This window comes from Pezoporus occidentalis, unplaced genomic scaffold (assembly GCF_034315485.1).
Source record: "Pezoporus occidentalis ecotype Australia unplaced genomic scaffold, CSIRO_AGI_Poc_V1 ctg58, whole genome shotgun sequence".
In the NCBI taxonomy this organism is placed as follows: Eukaryota; Metazoa; Chordata; class Aves; order Psittaciformes; family Psittacidae; genus Pezoporus; species Pezoporus occidentalis.
This window is the reverse complement of record NW_026915921.1, coordinates 755,169-776,376: the sequence shown is the minus strand read 5'-3', so window position 1 is coordinate 776,376 and position 21,208 is coordinate 755,169. Positions and strand designations below refer to the sequence as shown.

General features: G+C 42.5%; 2 protein-coding genes across 4 annotated transcripts in view; one reads left to right on the top strand and one right to left on the bottom strand.

Moving 5' to 3' along the window:
- The window catches only part of NSD2 (nuclear receptor binding SET domain protein 2), a 101,507-nt gene extending 92,151 nt beyond the window's left edge, over nucleotides 1-9,356 (bottom strand). Inside the window, exon 1 of the mRNA XM_062638642.1 lies at nucleotides 9,241-9,356. The gene's annotated coding sequence lies outside the window, so the exon portion shown is untranslated. The remainder of the gene's footprint in view (nucleotides 1-9,240) is intronic.
- LETM1 (leucine zipper and EF-hand containing transmembrane protein 1) overlaps nucleotides 1-21,208 on the top strand; it is a 50,356-nt gene that overhangs the window by 11,747 nt on the left and 17,401 nt on the right. For 2 of the 3 annotated variants that reach the window (XM_062638646.1, XM_062638645.1), the window contains exons 1-3: nucleotides 9,343-9,481; nucleotides 15,031-15,088; nucleotides 17,722-18,178. In XM_062638646.1, coding sequence (XP_062494630.1) covers nucleotides 9,403-9,481; nucleotides 15,031-15,088; nucleotides 17,722-18,178 — 594 coding nt within the window. In that variant the 5' untranslated portion in view covers nucleotides 9,343-9,402. Of the gene's footprint in view, nucleotides 1-9,342; nucleotides 9,482-15,030; nucleotides 15,089-17,721; nucleotides 18,179-21,208 lie in introns of those variants that run through there. The other variant, XM_062638647.1, reaches the window with a different exon arrangement.

Sequence of the window (21,208 nt, the reverse complement as noted above, 5' to 3'; positions counted from 1 at the left end):
GTAGTTAACTGTTGCTGTTAGACAGCTAACTTCAGATATACCACAGCTGGCTTATGTATTTTGCTGTTAATATTTTGGTAATGTCACAACAAATGCAACGCAAGCAAACTACTAAGCCAGAGTGCAGAAAATTTTCCACCCAAATAAATCAACTTTAAGGATAAGAAAACCCAACTGTAAACTTCTTCTGACTGACTCCACATATTAAATTACCAACCACATGAGCATATCTAAGGCAGGTCTTAGGGTTTTCTTTTCCCCAGATTGCTAAGTCTCCATCATACTGGGGGTTGCACATGTGCCTCTGTGCAAACACCACCCATCTCTGGAATGTTTAATTTTAAATTTATTCTTGGGCAGTTTCTTTACTTTCATTTCCACTTACATCAAATAGAAACCCCTTAAAGAGCCTAACTCCTCACGTAGGCCGAAAATGAAGGAAGAGTAGACATGATGGTTAGATGGTGTCAAGAAAGAACTGAATGCATTTGTGAGGAAGATCACGGAAAAAAAGAAGAAAGCAAACCAAAGAACGATGATAATGGAAGCAAGTGCAAGGCAAATTTGCAACGCACATCTCCTCGTGGCTTTCCTGGGCAATTACCCACTAGAGGGAGATAGACTGTAATTTGTTGCCAGGTGGATTATGGCAGAAGTTGGACTTTGTAAAGGCCAAAGAGGAAACTGTGTGGTATGAAACCCAGAGAAGATCCGAGTTCCCCCACCCTGGTAGAGTTTCATGCTGCAAAGTTCTGTGCAAGTTCCCAACTGGATTGAAATCCCTTCCCTCTCTGACCCAGCTTTCATTGCACTTCTATTTATAAACTCCCCACCTCTATTAACCTGTTTGTTTGTTGGTGACAGCATCACCTGGAGCTGTAAGGATGGCAGAAACAGTGTTACGCTTGTCTAGGACTAACTGAACTGCCACAGCCTCCCAGCATTGGGCAGGCCATGCACACTTCAAGTCAAGCGCCTCAAAACCCACCAACAGTGACCCTTCACACACCTCATCGGTTCCAATTTAGGACTCATCCTATGGTTTTCCTTAGCTGCCCATGGGTGTTTATGGTCTCTTATTCTCACCTCTATTTAAGCAGAATGGAGAAGACTTTTATAATTCAAAGCAGGCTCAGGCACATCCTCTCCTCAAGGGAAACCAAGAAGCGAAGTAGTAATGGATGCTTAGAGTTGGAAACAGAACATAGGAAAAGTAGCTGTTACCCATGTGCGTCATTCCTGTATCAGAAAATCAGTAGGTTAGAGACTTCCTAACTTCCAAACCAGAACTACATCTAGATGAGAATATGTCAAAGACTTCATTAAGCCTAGCTCCCTTGAATATGTCTATTTCCTTTTTGAACCTATTTATTTATAGGTTTTAAAACATCCTGTGGCAACAAGTTCATATGAAAATGTATTTCCTTCTGTTCTTTTTTAAACCCTGCTCCCAGATAAACTGATTGAATTAATACAGTATTATGAGCAGTGATAACCATTTTCTACTCACTTTCCTCCCACCTTCATTATTTTCCAGACCTCTATGTGTCCCCTTCCTGTTGCAGCACAGAATACAAGCACCAGTCTGGCTCCTGTTTATACTAGGATTTTTGAATGATATGAAGGCTTTTCAGAGTCAAGCTATTAGCAGTGACAACAGTCTCTTAACTCTAACCTTGCCCCTCTGCGTAAGAACTGTTGGATAAGTAAGAATCTAATGCAGACTCGGAAAAGATGCATAATTATTTCCACACAGGAAGTTTGCAGTTGATAGTTTGGTGTCACAGACAGAAATGACTACTCTAACGTGCTGTGAACTAAGTCAGAGCCAAAACAATTATCTAATGCCTGTGAACCCTCACGGTCAACTATATTCTCTACTACCATGTGTAACTGCCAGAAAAGTTCGCTGACAAACACCAGCCATCAAAAACACTCGTTCTTCCCAAGCCCCATGTCACTAGTTTCCAAGTGGTGTGCAGTTATACCCTGCTCACCTTCAAATTCCCTCAGAAATAGGGATATATAATGGGGTTCTGGGCACTACTGTTTCAACAACCCTGGTTTAAGGATTACTGAAAACATGGCTCCATTTGTCAGTACCCTGAGATGATCCTTAACACTGACCAAGTTAAGGTAAATGTAAAATAGTGCATTTGCAAAAACCCAAATCTAAGCAACACATTTGCATTGCTCAGCCAAAGGGATACACAGAAATGAAAAGAAACAGGGTATAGAGGACATTTGCAGACCTAGAAGAGCAGCTGGCTGTGCTCTGTAAGAAAACTAGGCACAGGTGCTGGGATTGAGCCCAGGGCCCTGATTCCCAGCTGGCATGCTGAAAGAGGCTTCCCGCTCAGGGAGAGTTAGATGACTGTTCCTTGGGAGGAGAGGCCTCGGAAAGGGGAGGAGGTTGTTCCTTTGGCACAACAGGAAAGCACTGCTAGCTGAGCCAAAGGGGAATGGAGTCTCTTTGTTGATATCAGTTGGGTGTACTTCCTCTTTCAGCTGCTGATTTAATGATTAAACCAGAAAATGACTGATATATGTCATATTGGAATGAGTGTGGGGCTCCTCACCCTGACTGATGAGCAGTCTGGATGACTTACTTCTACCTGTTGCTCAGATTAGGCCCAGTGAATTCCCCTTGTTCTATCCAGCTGATGAACTGCTAGGTATTTGCAACCCCCAGCTAAGGCTTCAGTTTCTACTCAAAGCTCCCTCTTGAAATTGCTTTCAGAGGAAAGTGCCTGGTTTGGGGACTTCCCCTGGATAATGATCAAACCCAACAGTAAAGCTCTTTTATGTCAACTTTGTATTTTCTTCTATACACATATAACTTTCAAGCCACATTTCATACTCTCACATAACCAGGATTAAAGCATATAATGCATTGCTGAGAAAACAACTAATGGCTTTAAGGTAACAGGACGTTTGAGGGTATGCCTCCTAAGTCTGTCTCTAGGGGATACTCTAATAGTAATAAAGTGAATAGAGCCCTAAGACAGGCAGGAGAGAGGTTGCTGATTACATGGGAAAGCCCAGACAAAGCGTCTTCTGTTTCTGATGCCTGAAATTCAGCCGCTTAAGAAAAAGGCAGGATACTGGCAAAGCATCACTGGGATGTACTTGTGCTGATGGCTCTTTGTTATTTTTCTATAGCTTCACATCACATTTTACCAGGTATTTCCCCTCAAGATTCTCATATACCCACAAATCAGTCCAAAAACCAAGTGTTGTCAACAGAGCTGCCCCTTCACTTGCCTTACAGGTGGCCACTCTTTCTGTGTCAGAAGAACAAGGATGAAAATGTTAACTTTTAGCCCTCCCCAACACTTTGACGGTATTATTTGGCAAGAATATATGCCAGATTTGGTTTTATTACATAAATATGCTTGTTCCTTTACCACTCTGTCTGTGAACGTCACTGATAGCAGAGGGACATGGCATACATATGCATGCATAAGATTGGGGCCCAACAGCTTAGGTCCTGCTAAGGTCAAGGCACAGACATTCAGACAAACACTGATTTGGAAAATTTACAGTACAGGGGATGGTTATAGAAAGGGAAAGTGCACTGACCATTCCAAAGGAGCTAACTCCTTTTTTAAATCTCTTAATCTGCTTTTCATTATCTCCATGGGGAGGCCTCTTGAGAAAAGCAGCTCTTTGACTTGAATAAAAGAGGGGCTGTGGGCTTGCATGCTGGAATGGGGAGGTCATTGTACGGCAGCATGGAAGATGGGAGCGTTAGGTCAAGGAGAACAGGATAAAAATGTGTGAGATCTGTGCTACAGGCTTGGTCTGGATTATGTAAGGTAGAAAGTTTAAAGCTGAAAGGTAAACAAGAGAGAGCAATTCAAAGGTTGGAAAGACATATTCTGGTAGGGTCACTCCAGCTGATTGTTAGGGAAAAATATGGGCCAGGACTGATAAGATCATCAGCAAAACCAGGAAGAAAGAGGTAACAACAGCTGAGGCGCAAGAGGGCTAAATTCAGAACAGGAATTTTAAGCATCAGGCTTCAGCAAATCAACCTTTCCATCTTCAATCTTTTAACAGCAATGCTTAGTGCTGCTTGCCTCCTTAGAGGCAGACAAAGCCCATATATGCCTGCGGGACGATGGGACTACATAGCATTTTGCCACCTACCAAGTCATACAGCTGTGTGCATGTGCTGGTTGTAATCCTCTCCCCTCTAAACCACTGCTTATCACAAGGAGCCTCAGCCTTGCCAAATTGCTACAGAAAGTTACATTACTGGCACCAAAATGGCCCTTGGAAGTAGCTTTTTTAGCATAAACAGGTAAAAAATCTCCTAAATTGGTGTACTGACCTTCTGCTGTTTATTTCATGGACACAGAAAGGTGTCTCTGGTTTAAAGGTACCTCCTGTTGTTCCAGCACTCCTGTAATACTGGCTGACTTCACCAGGAATTTGGAGATATATAAGGAGTGTGGGATCTGGTCTACACAATCCAGGATAGGTGGGAAGAGGGCATTTGGAGGTGAAACAGTTATCTTAAATACAGGAATAATTTCAAAGCACGATCTCAGACCTTCTCATATCAGTTGCAATTAACAGGTGTCTTTTTAAGCCTAGAGACTCCTTTTGTATTTCTGTATTTCTCAAAGCCTGAATCAGTTTAGTTACAGCTCCGTTCTTCCCTTTTTGCTACATGTACAGCCTCTACACTGCCCGCCCTCCCTCCTCTGCTCAATCCTGCCTTGGCCAGAACCTTCTAGCTTTTTCCCCATGTCCTCCTCCAGTCCTGCAGACAGCAGCACCCCAAAACACAGCACTGTGCCATGATCATGCATCTTCTCCGCTTGTTTGTTTCACGTAAGCTCCATCTGCTGGTTAAAACTAGAATCTGTGGGGTTTCCACTAGGAGCTGCAAATGCTCCTTTTTCCTCAATTTGAAACGATGTTCAAAATTATCTGTTTGTGCTCTCCCAGTCGTGTTCTCCCCGTCTGCCTGCACGTCAAATTTAATTAATGACAACCTAATGTGCTATTTTGTATTGCTAATTTGGGTCGAGCCTATGCAATCTTTTAAAATACCCCCCCCCCCCTTTTTTTTTTTACTAGCATTTGAGCAGCTAATTATCCTTGGATCTGGAATGACTGTTTACAGCACGTTATTACTGTCAAGGCAGTCTCTGAGTAGCTTTTCACTGCATTGTTTGAAAGGCACCCAAGGCAGATTGTTTCTGTGCTGTCGCTAACGCGCAGCCATTGCCGCTTGGGTTTGGAGCATTAACAGACAGGAGTGAACTTGTGACCTGGACGTACAGACAGAGCAAGTCTGTACTCCAGCGACCACTTGAACTTTTACCTTTGGGTTTTAACATTTACAGAGCAACAGGCTTCAGGATCCCACAGGTCTCTCCTAAAACTCTGTGGTGATGAATGGGAGTATTTTTAAAAGAACTACTAATAATCTGTTGTGTTGTTTGTTTTTTTTTCCCCTTGAGTGGAAACTTAATGCAACTTGCTACACAGTAATGTCTTCCCCCCCCTTCAGATTTACACTAACAGCGGTGAATAAAGATGAGGTTAATCCCACATTGTTAAACCTATTCAAGGAGACAACCTGGGGATTGCCATGGAAACAGATTCGACAGACTAAAAGCATAATCCTGCTTTTAAATACTGTATATGGACCCTGGACCACAACGTAGCTTAGAGAATCACTCTGTGTTAACAAACATGATGCTGCAGCACAGAAAATGGCAAACTCATCTCCTGTCTCATCAAACACGAATTATGCCCCATCTCCTCCCACTTACAGCCCAGAGCATCAGGCATTGCACCTCCTTCCTCTCCACCCCCTGTGCCTTATCTCACCCAGACAACAGGGAATGGAGGCCGTTTGTGTACTGAGTGTGGTGGTTCTGGCAGAAGTGCCATGCATCTGGTAATGTTACACAGCCACTTTCACAAGCTATAGGGCAACTAACTGGCCCTGTGGCTGAAGCTGGGAGTAAGGGTCCTGTTATCCATCCTCCAAAAAAAATCAACAGGATTTAGGAAGTACTTCCTGGGACATGTCCTCAGGGAAGGGGTAACAACCATGGTGAGCATGGAGGGATGCCCCCTCCAACTGTGCAGGTCACAAAGGAATCCCACTCCCCATATGCATCTGCCTACCACCCTTGAGAGCTCGTTAGATGGTGAAGAAGGAAGGGACAACAGCAGATCTGAATTTCATGCAACTATTTAATCGTCTGTGCCATGAAATAGAGATTTTCTGAAAGAGAACACTGCACACATAGCTAGCTACCTTATAGTTTTGCTCCCTGTTCATACTGACATTTGCCCCTCAGTTTCTAGACAGATCTAGAGGAGGGGGGGAGGAGTTGGAACTAGATGATCTTTAAGGTCTCTTCCAACACAAACCATTCTGTGATACCATGATCTCTAAACTTCCTCAATGAATTATAGGTTCCGCTGCTCCTTTTTCATGTCTGTGCAAGTAATGCACTGATGCAGGCATATCCTGTGCTTTTATAGGTCTTACTCACATACCTCTTTTAGACAAGAAAAACATTCTTGCCTTTTTCATAGCACTGGGCTGTGCTCATGTGTCAATAAAATACATGTTTCAGTATTTCCACAGCCTATGGCAGACACCGCAATTTCCTGTTGGAGTTTGCTTTGTAATTGTTTGGACAATTCTCACCTAGTATTGAACTTTTTATGTTCAATACTAAATAATAATCTTGTTTTTTTTTTTTTAAAAAAAAGCTTATTTTAATCATTCTCAGATCCTTATTAAATCCATCTAAAAGAAGGGATTTGTATGTCTTCCTTTCAGTCCTGCTAGAAAGCACATTTTTCAGTAAGATGGCTAACAACATTTCCAAAGACATGGTTGCTTTAAGAACCAGGTCTAAAATGGCCATAGCAGCTTAAGTTAATTGTGTGTATTGTGTTTTATCCTGGGGATGAGTGTTTTCTTTGTGAACTCACAGGCTGTTGGTGTGGATGGTGTGAAAGATGTGTTTTGTTACAACAAATGACTTGCATGCAAGGTCTGTGTAATACCCACAGTCACTAGGCCATTTCAGGAGACATCTGCACAACTACTTGAAAATTATTAATACTTTGGTTTTTCTTAAGCAAATGCTTGATAAAAGTAAAAGTCAATTTGTATTTTGGAACTGTATCCGTTTAGGAAATATTCACAGAGTGTATTATCATTCCTTTTCATATATGGTAGGAAACCATGTAACTTCCCAGGTATAAACAAATCTGGAACAAAAGACTGTACAAAAACATAACGGATTCAGCTCTGAAAAGGCTCATGCATCTACATTGTCTGCTACCCTGAATACTAATGAATTTAATGAAACTATTGAAAGACTGGTTACTTGTCTGCATAAATGTATTGAGACCTCTGTAATCATCTGTTTGCTGTCTGAAATCTCTTGTCAATAGTTTAATGACTTCAGAGCATATTATTCTTCTTGTATAGGCTTCATATAATGTTTCTACATAATTAAGCAGCTTTGTTAGAGGAACTGCCATTAGTTGCCCCATTTCATTTGGTTTTGTTATCAGCCAACCAGAAAGAAAAAAAGAATAACAAGAGAAGGCTACAAATCCAGTCTAGTGAGAGAAATGTGTAATTGGGAAGATTTCTTTGTTGTTGTTGTTTGCTTTTTTTCTGTTAAGATTGCCATATTAAAGCACCATTGTTAAGCTCCACATCTGAAGTAATTTTAACCATTTAAATGCACTGCGTATTGAAATACTCAGAAAGCAAGCAACCGGCTAAATATCTTGCAATGCATATGGGTGCCTTAACATTAAGGGTAGATCTGATAATAAGTACATAATAATGCCAGTTAATTTTAAATAGTCACTAAATTTAAGCAACATTCATGTTTCTGTAGCTAACACAGTCATAAGATGTGAGAAAAGGGTGTCCTGTTTTTTAAGATCTGGTCAATCAAATATTCCATCTTCACATTCTTTTGAGTTAAAAATATTAATATAAATCTAATCAATTTTTTCATCCTTAGGAGAAACCCTATTTTCTTCAAATATATAAAATAACCTTAACATACCACTAATTAATTTCCTGCATTTGCCAAGTCTCAAGCATGAAAGAATGACTGCACACACTTTTACTCTTTCCTGCTAAGCGATGCTGTTTCACTCATGTTTTGGGTGAAACCTGAAGCTTCTGCAACCCTTTACACATAAAGTTAAACAGTACGTATTTTCTTCGGGGCTTATGCGGGTGTGTAGGTGAACAAACCCTGACATTATAAATAGTGTGTGAAAGATAAGAGGTAGAAACCATGACACCCTTGTCACTTCTGAGCCCTGTCCTTGAGGCAGCCATCTTGTTCATGGGGTGTCAGCCATCTTGTTGAGAACAGCTCCAGGAGCTTCGCCTTCACCTTTTAAGAACAAGGCAGGCATTAACACCCAAACCTCACATACATAGCTGTTTCAGTAGCATCAGATTAACTTGCCGTTTCTGCTTATGTCCTGCATGGGTCTATACAGTTAAAAAATAAATGAATGCTACTATTTAATACTGTATTAACAGTACTGAAATATTTGATGAAAGATTCTAACGCTGGTATTTGAAGAATAATGTGCTACCTGTGGCCAAACTATTAACCAGCACTAGCTGACTCATGCATGTAATATTTTCTATCAAAAAACCTTAGCTCCACAGGAAAGGTATTTCTGGTGTCACATCTCAAGATTCACAAGCAATGCCCATTTATGCAGTGAAAGAACTGCAGCTAAGCAGTATTTAACACCAGTATAAATGCCAGATTTTGTCCCAAAACGTGAAGGAACGTTGCTGCACACACGGTTTTCTAACAGCGCACGGTACTTAGGGTCACCGTTACGTGCTCATTGGGCTCCCCGGCTGAGGACAGCTTCATGAGGTACCAGCGCCCTCCCTCCGGCAGCGACCCCTCAGCGCACACGGCCTGCGTGACCTTCTGGGCGCAGCGGGGGATAAGCGTGCTGCGATACATGGCCCCCAAGGCTAAACAAACCCCGTACTGCTCCCGGCGCCACTCGGGCGGCTTTGCCATAGCCTCAGTCTCCGATAAGCTGCCCGCCGGCTGCCAGAGAGGAGAAGCGCTGACCGGTCCGCCGCGCCTGCGGGAGGACTACATCTCCCGGCATGCACAGCGTCCCGCCGGCGCCATCCATGGACACAAGTCCCGGCATGCCGAGTGCCCCGCGCCTCCGGCCGCTTACCGTGCACCCCGAGGACTACACTTCCCGGCGTGCCCCGCGCGGCGGGCGGGGCTATGCAAACGCTGCCGGTGGCCGGGGCCCGGCTTTGCTGCGCGTGTGGGGATCGGCGCGCTGGGCCCGGGCGGCGGGGCATGAGCAGGCCGCCAGCCCGCCGCTGCTAAGATGGCGTCCATGCTGCTGCAGACCTGCGGCCGGCGGGCCTGCCGCCTGCCCCGAGCGCTGCGCCGCCAGCCGCAGCTGGGTGAGCCTCCCCGGGGGCCATGCGGCAGCCAGGCCCTGGGGTGGGGTGCGGCGCGGCAAGGCTGCGCTGCCGGCCGGCCTGCCGGGCCTCTGCGACGCTGAAGGCCTCGGGGGAGGGGGAGGCGGGGACGGCTGAGGGTTCCCGGTATGGGCGGGGAGGTGTTTGCGGGAGGTCCTCGCTGTTCCGTTCACCGGCGAGCCGGGGCTGGGCACGGCGCTTCTGGCGGGGCCCTCGCTCCCGGATGCTGTGGGCGAGGTCGTCTCTTAACGCTCACCTCCGAGCCGGGGCGGTTTGAGGGATGCTCTCTAACGGCAGTGAGGACACATGAGTCTTTCCAATGCCGGCTGGCAAGGAAGTCAAAGAACATGTGTTTTTCATTAAGGCGCAGGAGCACGTTATTGCGCTTAGCTCCTGCCTGCCTTGTTCTCAGTGTAGCTTGGCTGTGAAGTGATGTTGTCACCAGGTACACGCTTCTCGTTGCCCTTTAAGAAAGTACAGGAGGTTATTTTCTTAGTCCGTATTAGGAAGGAAATGTGGATTTGCCTTTTTCCAAGTGGCTTTGAAAGCTTGGGGAAATAAAAAGGGACTGCAGTGTGTGGTACGGTTCCTAGTAATAATCGAGGTAACTTGGCGGTTTAAATACTTTTTGGCGGTGAAGTTTAATGACATGAAGCAGGTGACAGCTTGTGACGTACGTGGGGCCTGTGGTTGCTCTTTATGTCCCTGAGCTGGAATGGCCGGGGTTTAGTGAGGGGTGAGTGAAAGCTTAGGGCAGCTAGTGGTTTGTCACTGACACTGACGTGCTGTCAGTGAGAACAGCCCATCTGCACGTTCAGGTTCTGGCAAACCTGATCGAGCATATAGATCCTTGTTCATTTATGAGAAACAAGCTAGCTTCTTGCTTACCAGTAGTCACTCAAGAGTGGTAGCTTCCTCTACTTGGTGTTTATTTTAGCCACTGTTGTAAAGGCATTTATTTAGGTTAAGCTTGTCCTGTGATCTGAACAAAACCTCCGGGTATTTTAGCTGTCTAGTTCATTTAAAATGAGGGAAGAAATACATGCATGTACCTTCAAATTAGATGGGAGCTTTGATTGTCTTGAGGCATGGCATAAGAAGAAATGCTGATGATCACTACAAATATGCATGCTATAGATCTCGTGTGAAAATTCTCATTTGCTGAAATACTGCAGTAGAATCAAATAATCTGTGTGGGGTGATGCACTGCGCTTCTAATACAATTAATGCTTTTATTTAGAGTGTTAAGTATTAACACCTTATGGTGTAATGCTTTGTTTAGTGTTTTGCTTTACTTATCTTCTTTGCTTTCCGTGTAAGTAGTCTAAGATTAAGTTAAGGCTAAGTGCTTCTAAGAATCCCAACTGTTCTTCCCGTAAAGATCAGGCTGCAAGCTTATACTTGTGTAGGGACTTACTTTGTGTTAGCCTTTTATTTTTAAAAACTCTAAACATAGTAACACTACACAGCTATTCTGCACTTAAAACTTTGGGGTTGATGTTTCCTTATATTTAAAACCTAAGCTTCTCATTACTTTCTTTTTTTCCAGGAATATGTTAACATACAGGTTTTCTGACACTACTGCCTTTCTTACTCAAACCAAGTAATCCTAATGCAGGTGTCTTTAACAGTGTTGAGTATGGTAAGCTACTCACCTTGCTCAGACACTTCTGTATTATCCTAGAAGCAAGGAGTATGGACTTTGCTCCTTTCTGAAAAAAGTATAGATTTTGTTTCAGGGCTGGCTCATTCTTAGGTACGTGGTTAGAACAGTTAGAACTGCAAAGCATAAAGAGCTCTTGTTGGCAGGAACCTGAAGTTGACAATTCTGCTCATCCTTTTGGTGACATGATGTTTCTGTGTGCCTGCTCACACTCTGCATGGCTGTGTGACAACAGGGGTTTGAGTCAGAGTGTTTTCTTGTGGTGACTTTGGAATTCTGTTCTTTGGCCCTTTCCTTGGAATTAAAGAGTCTGGTTGGAGAAGAAAACTAAAAAAAGTGACAGTGTCTTTGTTTTGGAGTTCTGTCTGAAAACTTCAAGCCAGTTTTGATCCCCAGGTCACCCTCTTTGTTCCAGGGACACCTTTCCATAGCAGGTAATGTCCCCTACTAGTGGGGCTTGTTTTTGGCACGCAGGTTTTGTATGCTTCCTGACACTCGGGTGAGAAGAACAGATTCTCATGCTGCAACTTATCCCTCAAGATTGAGTTCTTCTCTGCTTTACTCAGCTGTTCTTAGAGCCAGACACATCCTGCTGAGACGGGAAGCCTCTTAGGTCAAGGAATTCAGCTGCTGGTCTTCCTGTAAATATTGGAGAGTATCCGCTCACAAATTCATGAGGCTTGATTTTTGAGCAAGGAAGAGGCAGTTTTTCCCCTGACTCTGCTTGCAGTGGCAGTGAGTACCTGTTAGAGTTGGATATAAGTAGACATGGGTAAATCCTTTTCCTATGGCACTGTCAAGTCAAAGCTTTTGCTTTAATGGCATCAAAGCCCACTTAGCATGGAACATCCCTCGAGTGTTGAAATTCTTTAATAAGTTCACTTATTCCCCCCACTTTTCTATACCTTCTGGTTGCCTCACCTGATTTTGCAGCTTTCTCTTTTCCTCTAGTAATTAAGGCGTTTTGTTAGAGAAGGCTTTCAGTGACCAGCGTTGAGTGCTGTGTTTTCTCAGATGCAGTTGTCTGATTCAGGGTCTATCATAGGCTTTGTCTCTGATAGTGGAAAAACTGACCACTAACCTCTAAAATGACCTTTCTATCCTGCTGTCTCTTAGGATTGACCAGAAATGGTAGGTTCCACATGGGAGGAACAAGCCACAGTGGGTCTACTCCATCCAGCCTTCCATTTTTGTTTTGTTAACAGTGAATTCTGAAAAGATTGACCAAAAAGAGCCAATGCATTTAGTCTTGCTTGATCTTCCTTTGTGCTGTCCAGCAGTCTTTCTGCACTTGGTGTCGGGCAGCTATTGAGTTGTTGCAGCTAGCTATTTATGGCCCATGGCAGGGGGGTTGGTGATGAGGTCTTTTCCAACCCTCACTATTTTATGATTCTATGATACAAGAGTATTATTATTATTTTAAGTTGCTTTAGGGAGATTGGTTCTTTTATGAGGGTCTCAGAGATGGATTTTGGTGATTGTAGATGGCATAAAGCCACTAGGAAGCATTTTATGATCTGATGGTACTTCCAGGGTGTTGGATGTTTGTAAGGCTTTCAAGCATGGCCCTTTATTGAAGCATGTGAACTGACTTAGATAATTTATCATTTGATTGTCTCCACAGTTTATTTCCAGACTAGATGCTGCTTGTCTCTGTACCTGGATGGAGGATGCCAATGTATGGATGTCATTCCTCCTTGAGGACTCTTATTAAAATTCATTTTGAGGAACGTAGTTCCTTTCATAGTCTTCAGTTCTGTCTCTTGCCCTTCAGGACCATTTTATATCCTTTGCAGACAGATGCAGGGGCAGAGCTATTTTTACCAGGTGCTAATCAAAATGGACAGCAATACATTGAAGTGGTTGCGGTTCCACCTCTCGTGAGGCCTGTTTAGGTTCCTTTTCATGTTTTATTTGTTCTCTTGCTTTAAAGAAAACCAAACATTTCATCCTAGACGCTTGGCAAGTGCTCCATTTGGATGGTGTAATTCTGTCTTGTCATGGAGCCATTAAAAAAATTACCTGTGCTTTCACTGAAGTTCTTTTGTAATATAGTTGCTTATCTGAGGGACTTACAAACCTGTCTTCAGGCAGTAGTTCAAGTGCAGGCAGTGTCCTCATGCCCACACAGAGTTCAGCTGTGTGTATGGACAGTTTGCTTTAATGCTGATGGAGGTGTCAGCTGCCTTACAGAATTGCGTCCCTCCTGTTGTCGCTTTCTCTATCCTATGAATTGGGATTACAGATTGAGAGAAATAGAAGAACAAGACTTGTGCTTTGACTTTTAGGTGAGGTATTTGGGCTTCAGTACTTGGTTATTGTCAAAGCAAGAATAATTTCAGTCTTGGTTGTTTGTGATGTACAGTCATCCAAAGTGTGAAGGTGCTCAGAAGGAGTGCACCTTAAGGTAGCTGCTGTTAAGAAGCATCTTTTTTGTGCTTTTAGTAGAGCCATTCCTAAAATAGAAAGTCACAGAAGGCAAAGGCAGGAAGAGTAAAGAACTACCTGCTGTAGGAGATCAGTTTCAAGGCTATCTAAGGAAACTGAAGGTGCACAAGTCTGTGGGACCTGATGAGATGCATCCATAGGTCCTGAGGGAATTGGGAGATGAAGCTACGAAGCCATTATCCATCATATTTGAGAAGCAGAGGCAGCCCAGTGTAGTTCCTGCTGGAAAAGGGAAAACATAACACTCATTTTTGAAAAGGGGAAAAAGGAAGACCTGGAGAATTACAGTGTCACCTCCGTGCCTGGCAAGATCATGAATCACATCCTTCTGGAGACTATGCTAAGGCACGTGGAAAATAAAGAGGTGATTTGTGACAGCTAGCATGGCTTCACTAAGGGCAAATTGTGCCTGACATTTGGTGGCCTTCTATGGCAAGGTTACAGCATTGGTGGATAAGGGAAGAGTGGCTCATGTCATCTACCTGGACTTGTGCAACGCATGTGAGCCCGTCCTGCATAACGTCCTTGTCTCTAACTTGGAGAGACATGGATTTGATGGATGGACCACTCAGTGGATAAAGAATTGGCTGGATGCTCGCACTCAAAGAGTTTCGGTCAACAGCTCAATGTCCATGTGGAGATCAGTGTTGAGTGACTTTGGGTGCTGGTTGACAAGAAGTTCAACATGACCCCGCAGCCCTCAACATGCGTACAGCCCAGAAACCAACCGTGTCCTGGGCTGCATCAAAAGAAGTGTGACCAGCAGGTCAAAGGAGGGGATTCTCCCCCTCTACTCTGCTTCTGTGAGACCCCACTTGCAGTACTGCATTCAGCTTGGGGGCCGCCAGCATAAGAAGGACATGGACTTGTTGGAGCAAGTCCAGAAGAGGCCACAAAGATGCTGTGAGGGCTGGAGCACCTCTGCTGTGAAGACAGAGAGCTGGAGTTGTTCAGCCTGGAAAATACAAGGCTCTTGGAAGAACTTCTGATAGCCTTCCAGTACCTAAAGGGGCTGACAAGAAATCCAGAGAGGGACTTTGGACAAGGGCTTGTAGGGACAGGACAAGGGGGAATGACTCCAAGATGACAGAGGGGAGACTGAGATTAGATGCAGGGAAGAAGTTCTTCCCTGTGAGGGTGGTGAGGTGCTGGCACAGGGTGCCCAGAGAAGCTGTGGCTGCCCCATCCCTGGCAATGTTCAAGGCCAGGTTGGACAGGGCTAGGAGCAATCTGCCCTAGTGGAAGGTGTCCCTGCCCATGGCAGGGGTTGGAACTGGATGAGCTTTAAGGTCCCTTCCAGCCCAAACCATTCTAGGACTCTAAGTCTGTCTTTTGCATCTCATATTTGTGTACAATTAACTACATGGATAAATGTCTTCCTGAATTTCTGAATTACTGCTAATTATTGGTATTTTTCTAGGTAACTTGGGAGATCGGGCATGTCTCAGCTGCACGTCCCTGAGGCTGGCAAAAAATATGTGAGTAAAGATGATTTTTTCCTAAACGCAGAACTCTACAAAACTCTCAGTTAGTTATGCTATCAGAGAATGTGGGTTTAAGTCTTCTAGACAAAGTGCGAAAATACTAACTTCAGCTTGTGTTAGTGACAGATCAAAGGCAGTCTGAATATCATGCTCTTCACCTGCTTGGGTGTGTGTAGGAGAGAGTGAGATCTTCATTCCTTTCACCCACTTCCTCCCTTTTTGTTTCACTCGTGATGTGACAGCAATTGAATATTAATCTTGTTCTTGAGTGATTCCAGGTGGCCCTACAGGATGCCATAGGCGTACTTCCTCTGTGGAGTTCCAAAGAGTAAACATCAGTCACAGCTAGTTTGAAGAATATAATTAACAGTTAGGAATGTAGGTTGTTTGGGTTGCATCTTCATTACACCAGAGTAGTTTGCTGTATGGTACAGCATTGAGTGAGTCTCTTGTAGGAGATTGTGTCCTCCTCTGAAAACAAATCCTGCCTCTGTGTGCTGTTGATGGAACTTAAGGAGTTGGATGTTGGTGGGATCCATTCCCTGTTCCTGCCTTGGCTCACAGTGCATATTTGCGGATACAAATTTTCTAACGCCTTTCCTTGGAATGTTAAAATATGTATTCTGTAGTTTATTTACAGTCTAACTGCTCAGGAAACAGTGACTGTTCTCAATTTCCTAGGTTTCCATTTTGACATGAGGATGTGTCATGTTAGTTTTGTATCACTTACTGTATAATGAGTTATGAGAGGGTTTTTAATCCATAAAGCATTTTCAATCTCTGTTTGCTTTTTAGCAGATTACTGTATGAAGCTTCTCTGTTGGATAATCAGAAACTTGTGGTTTGAAGTCTGTTATATGAGCAGCAGAATATAGGGAAAGAAATTCTTGTTGTTATTTTGAGAATTTGGTTGGGCTTTTTACCAAAAGCTGCTGATGTTGCTGCTCAGAATAAAGCAAACTAGTGCATATACCTCATGTGACAGTTTCAAAATCAAGGGACTCTAATGATACAAGTGCTGAGGACAGTTTGGGATAGAAGTTCTGTGTCTGAGTAGTTAAAGTCTGTTCAGAGAGGCACGTTTCCTGTGAAGGTCTGTTTCCCTGCAGCCTCGGAACCAGTTCTGCAGGCAGAGCTCCCTTCCTCTCTGCGTGCAGAACAATGTAGTTGTATGCAAGTGGAACTTGGTCTGTAGGCCTGGAGCCCTGCTTTTGGGAAATGGCTTAAGAGTCAGGATGGACTCATTTATGCAAGCGTTTTAATCTGGTTTTGAATATGGACTTTATTTTCTTAAAGGAACTGTGATTTTCATTAGTTAATATCTGTGCAAGTGTGCAGGTTTCCAGTTAAGCCGGAAGATTCAATGGTCAGGTGACTGTGTTTCAGCAGTTGTCTGGCATTGAATGGGCAGATGCTTAAACTTTTAGTTTAACCTAGAAAATAATGTCTTTAAAAAGTAATAATTTAATATTTTCTTTATACAAAGCTGTCTTTAGCATTAAATAGCCAAAACCATTAAAATCATTTAAACCTTGTTGGATGTATGTGATAATGAAGTTTAAAAAGTGCTAGCTGAAAATAGAATTGAGAGAAGCTAATACTTGTAAGTGTTCAATAAACTATTTGTTTCCTTAAAGTGTGACTCAGAGCTGTAGAGCCACTTGCACTTACTTGCAGTTCCTTGACTGAAGGCAGATTTTGTTCTGGTAGGGTTCCGTGAAGAAGCACCTCAGTCATTTCTGTCCTGTAGGCAGCCCGATATTGGCATTTCAGTTTGTGGGACACCTAATGGAACTCTTTTATAGGAAATATTTTAGTTACTGTTACAATCCTACTTTCATATAATAAGTAGTTCTCGGTGTATAATGAGGGTTTGGGGTGTTTGAATAGTGCTTCCCTGCTAACCTCAGTTTACATTTAGTTAAAGAACTACATTCTGACTACGGTAGAAGAGTGTTCTCTGTGCCCCAGCTCAGTACCATGATGGAATCTTAGGCAAAAATTACTGTTGTAAAAGGAAAACTAGGCACATGGAAATAGTAAAAGAGGAACTCTAATGAAATCTCATTTCTCTGATAGTAAATACCTTCCTATACCTCAGCACTTATCCCAGGTCTACAAGTTCTATTTTTTTTCTCAGGTGTTTTGCTCAAACATAAGAAGTAATAGAAGGGGCTTTCTTACTATGGATTTATAGATGTATATTCAAATGTGGCTTTCTAAATGGAAAGCATTTCTGGTTGCTGCTCTTTATTGGAGTAAGATAAGCTACCTTGTCAAAGCTGTTTAATGGAAAATTCCCTTCATAGACTCATAGAATGATTTGGGTTGGAAAGGACTGTAAGATCATCCAGTTCCAACCCCCTGCAATGGGCGAGGGGGACTCCTTACCCTAGATCATGTCTCCCAAGGCTCTGTCATGAAGTAAAGCCAAGTGTTCTTTTTAGGACATAGACGTTGATCTTCAGAGTCACAGATTGTTGGTTTTTTTCCTCAAATATGCAGTAGATATTTCTCAAATGATGCATTTTATAAACACATAAATTCATATAATTGCACAAATACATAGAAATATAGAAATAGCTTATGATCTGTTGCTAATCCTTGAATGCTTTTTTCTTTTGAAGGACTGTACACTTCAAATACTGCACTAGTGTCCCTCCTGTTTACGCCTACTCCAAAAAAGATCGCTACTGTTGTTGGACTAAAGGATCTGAACAAATACACTTTGCTCTTAGGAGCTCTTCTGGCTCATGGACACCACTAGCAACCATGGGTATTTTAGGTCCCCAGTATCTTCCAGTTAGGTGGTGGCATTCTTCCTGTCCCCTTCGAGATGACTCCATAGTAGAAAAGTCACTGAAGTCCTTAAAGGACAAAAACAAGAAGTTGGAAGAAGGCGGTCCTGTATATAGTCCTGCAGAAGTGGAAGTTGTGAAAAAATCTATTGGACAGAGGATTGTGGATGAACTGAAGCACTACTACCATGGTTTTCGATTACTGTGGATTGACACAAAAATAGCTGCAAGGATGCTCTGGAGAATACTTCATGGAAACACTTTGTCTCGTCGAGAACGGAGACAGGTACTGAATAAATACCAATTTTGTTTGAATATCCTTAGCAATTGCTCCATTTTATTTGAGCTGAGTTGGTTCTTTTTGTTGTCATCTGTTCCTAGAATTAAAATTGCTGGGTGCATTTTCCCCTCTTCCTCCCTGTGGACACTAAAAACTTTGGATATGATTCCAAAACATTTTACTCTTGTTCCCCATTACTGAAGATAAATTGGCTATTTTCTGGTTAGAATAGCAGAGGATTCTTCTGTTCTGCCATGTGGACAGCAGCTGTGGTTTGTTCTCAAGTTCCCATCCATGTGCTACATGTGTGTACATGGTCACTTTCTCTGCTTTTTTTGCTCCAGCTGGAAGAAGAGAGGGAAACCGCTTTTTAGTAAAGGTTGGATTTGTGCCAGTTCTGTTGTAGGTGTTTGGGGTTTTTAACAGAAGAATGTCTGCAGCTTGAAATGCGGGATGGATAATCAGACATTAGTACTGTCTCAATTTAAAATAAATTCATGAGGTAGTTTTAGTCCAAAAATGATAATTTGAGGAAAGCTTTGATTTATACTTTTGTTTTTTTTCATGGCATGTAGCTGAAACTGTAAAAATGCAACTGGCAGCTTTAAAGAAAAGGGAAGAGAGGATGGAGATGAGATCTGGAATGCAAAATGAGAGTAAATGAGGATGACATGCATTTCAATAATTTCAGTTTGTGGAAGAAGTAAATACGCTTATTCAGCTAGAATTAAAAGATAGGGGTATTTAAAAACATTCAGTGTCAGCTCTTCTATATGGAAAGAGCACAAAATAATAAGCTGTTTTAAAACTGGTGTAGTTAAACATGATAACTTAATAGTTCTCAATTTACTGTTTTTAAAGGCAAGATGTTTAAGCAGTTTATATAGATAAAATATTCCAGTGCTGGAAATGTTGGAGAGTGAAAAGTGTATGTGCTTTGACACAGTGGTTCTCTGCAGTTTGTGCACTGGACAAACAATGTGTTAGGTTGCCTTCAACATTTTTTGTTAAATAGTCAAAAATAGGAATATTTTCTCATTGTTTTAATAATCTACTGATGGTTTGGTGCATAGCTGAACATTTTAATGTGTAGTTAAAAATCACATCTTAATGCAGCATGCAAAAAAGTGTTTTCTCCTATATTTGCAAGGTTAGCCAAATAACAAGAATGAAATGCACATGTAGCAGTGTTCACATGTGATTACATTTGGTCTCTTTCTACAGCTGAGTGGTGGTATTGGTTCTCAGCATCTTCATGCTGTTTATTTTTGCACTTTTCCTTCTGCTAGTCCAAGAGTATGCTTGGCAGCTGGTCAGCTGAAACATTGCTCAGCAGTAAATATAACAGTCTGTGCTGACGTATGAGGGGGATTATGTAGTGCCAAGAAAGAGTAACTGAGGATAGGGGTGAATGAGGACTGCAGGACTTCTTGAAGTAGCGGTTCTGTCTTGTGCTGGCTTATTGAGAGCTTTGGGAAACTTGGAAAACTGAGTGAGACAAATTGACTCATGGTTGAAAACAGGATCAGAAATCCTCCAGAGAGCAAGACTGGAACCACTTGGTTTTCCTGCCTGTTTCATGTTCACTGAGCCATACTTCTGAGGAATTACATAAACACCACTAAAATATGAATATCATGGAAATACTTCTGCTGAAAGATCAGGACTGTGTTCTAGAAAGCATGAATTAGAAGTAATGCGTTATCTTTGGACACACATGCATTATTCCAGTAGAGGGATTAAATCATTTGCTTGCTCTTTAGTTTTGTCATCTAGTGATGACAGAGCTGTCATATGTTTATGTGATGGTCTGGCATTTGGCCTTCCTGAATTCTCTTTTTTTTGTGCAATTTCAGTATCGATTCCCTTCTTTAAAATAAAATTGAGTTATATCATGCAGGTATAAATCAGTGTTTACATTGATGTAGCCTGTCTCTTATCTAATGATGTAGTGTGTGTATTTGTGTGCAATCCAGTGTAGAAGATGTTGAGGAATTAGCTTTAAGAACTACAGTGATGTTATTTTCTCTAAGTTTTATGTTTTCTTTCTGTGTAGGTAGAGACTGCCCTGTCTCTTGAATGGCTTAGAACCCAGGGTCACTGACAAGCAGACCACCCTAGAACAGAATAAAACCCTTTACATGTGCTTTTTTAAAACCTTATTTTGTTTCAGCACAGCTCATATTTTATCAGGTCAGCCTTCAATTGTAATATACTGCCTAAATTGAAGAAGTCTTAAAACTTTGATGCCAGATTAGCGTTGCAAAAGTTGCTTCTGAATTTTTATATATATATATATATATTTGGAATACGTACTGCTTTAAATGTACTAAAGTGCATATGAACAGACATGCTGGAGAAACCTTATCTTCACACAGACTGACAAAGGAGTTATTTCTGCCTGCCCTTTCCTTCCTCTTTGGAGGCAATAATGGAAAGATATCTAAGTAATCTAACCACATTAACAAGCAATTGCAGTATGGCTAATACAAGAGAGCTAGTGCTTATGTAAACCAAAAGTTAGCTCCAAAATCCAGCTTTTACAATTGCTGGTACGGTTTGGCTTCAGCAGGATCACATATCTATGCTTGGGGGAGAAGGCAGGGAAAAGTACAACATGCAAAATATGATACTGGTGGTTAAAAACTAATTGCTGTAGCGCTGCCTCCCACAGCAGGGTGGTTCAGGGCATGGCAGGGAGATGGCAATCACTGTGGAGTTTGTGGCAAGTACATCAGCTTTACAAACTCTTCAGCCCTGCAGGGGTGGGAAAAATGGAATACAAGAATTGTAGCAGCAGGTACAGAGTAGTCACAAGTTTTTCATGCTGTGCTGCCAGATAATGTGTGTGTAATCATGCACCATTGTATTAGGTTCCTGTGCAAGGCTGTTTTCCTCGAAATAGCAGAGGGTGCAGCTTCATGATTTATGGAAGATGATCCAGGACTGTGCTGCTGCAAAAAAGCCAGTCCTGCTTGGTGCTTAAGTTTTCCAACACCTTAGCTTTTGGTTTGTATTGGTCTTCTTTTGCTTGTT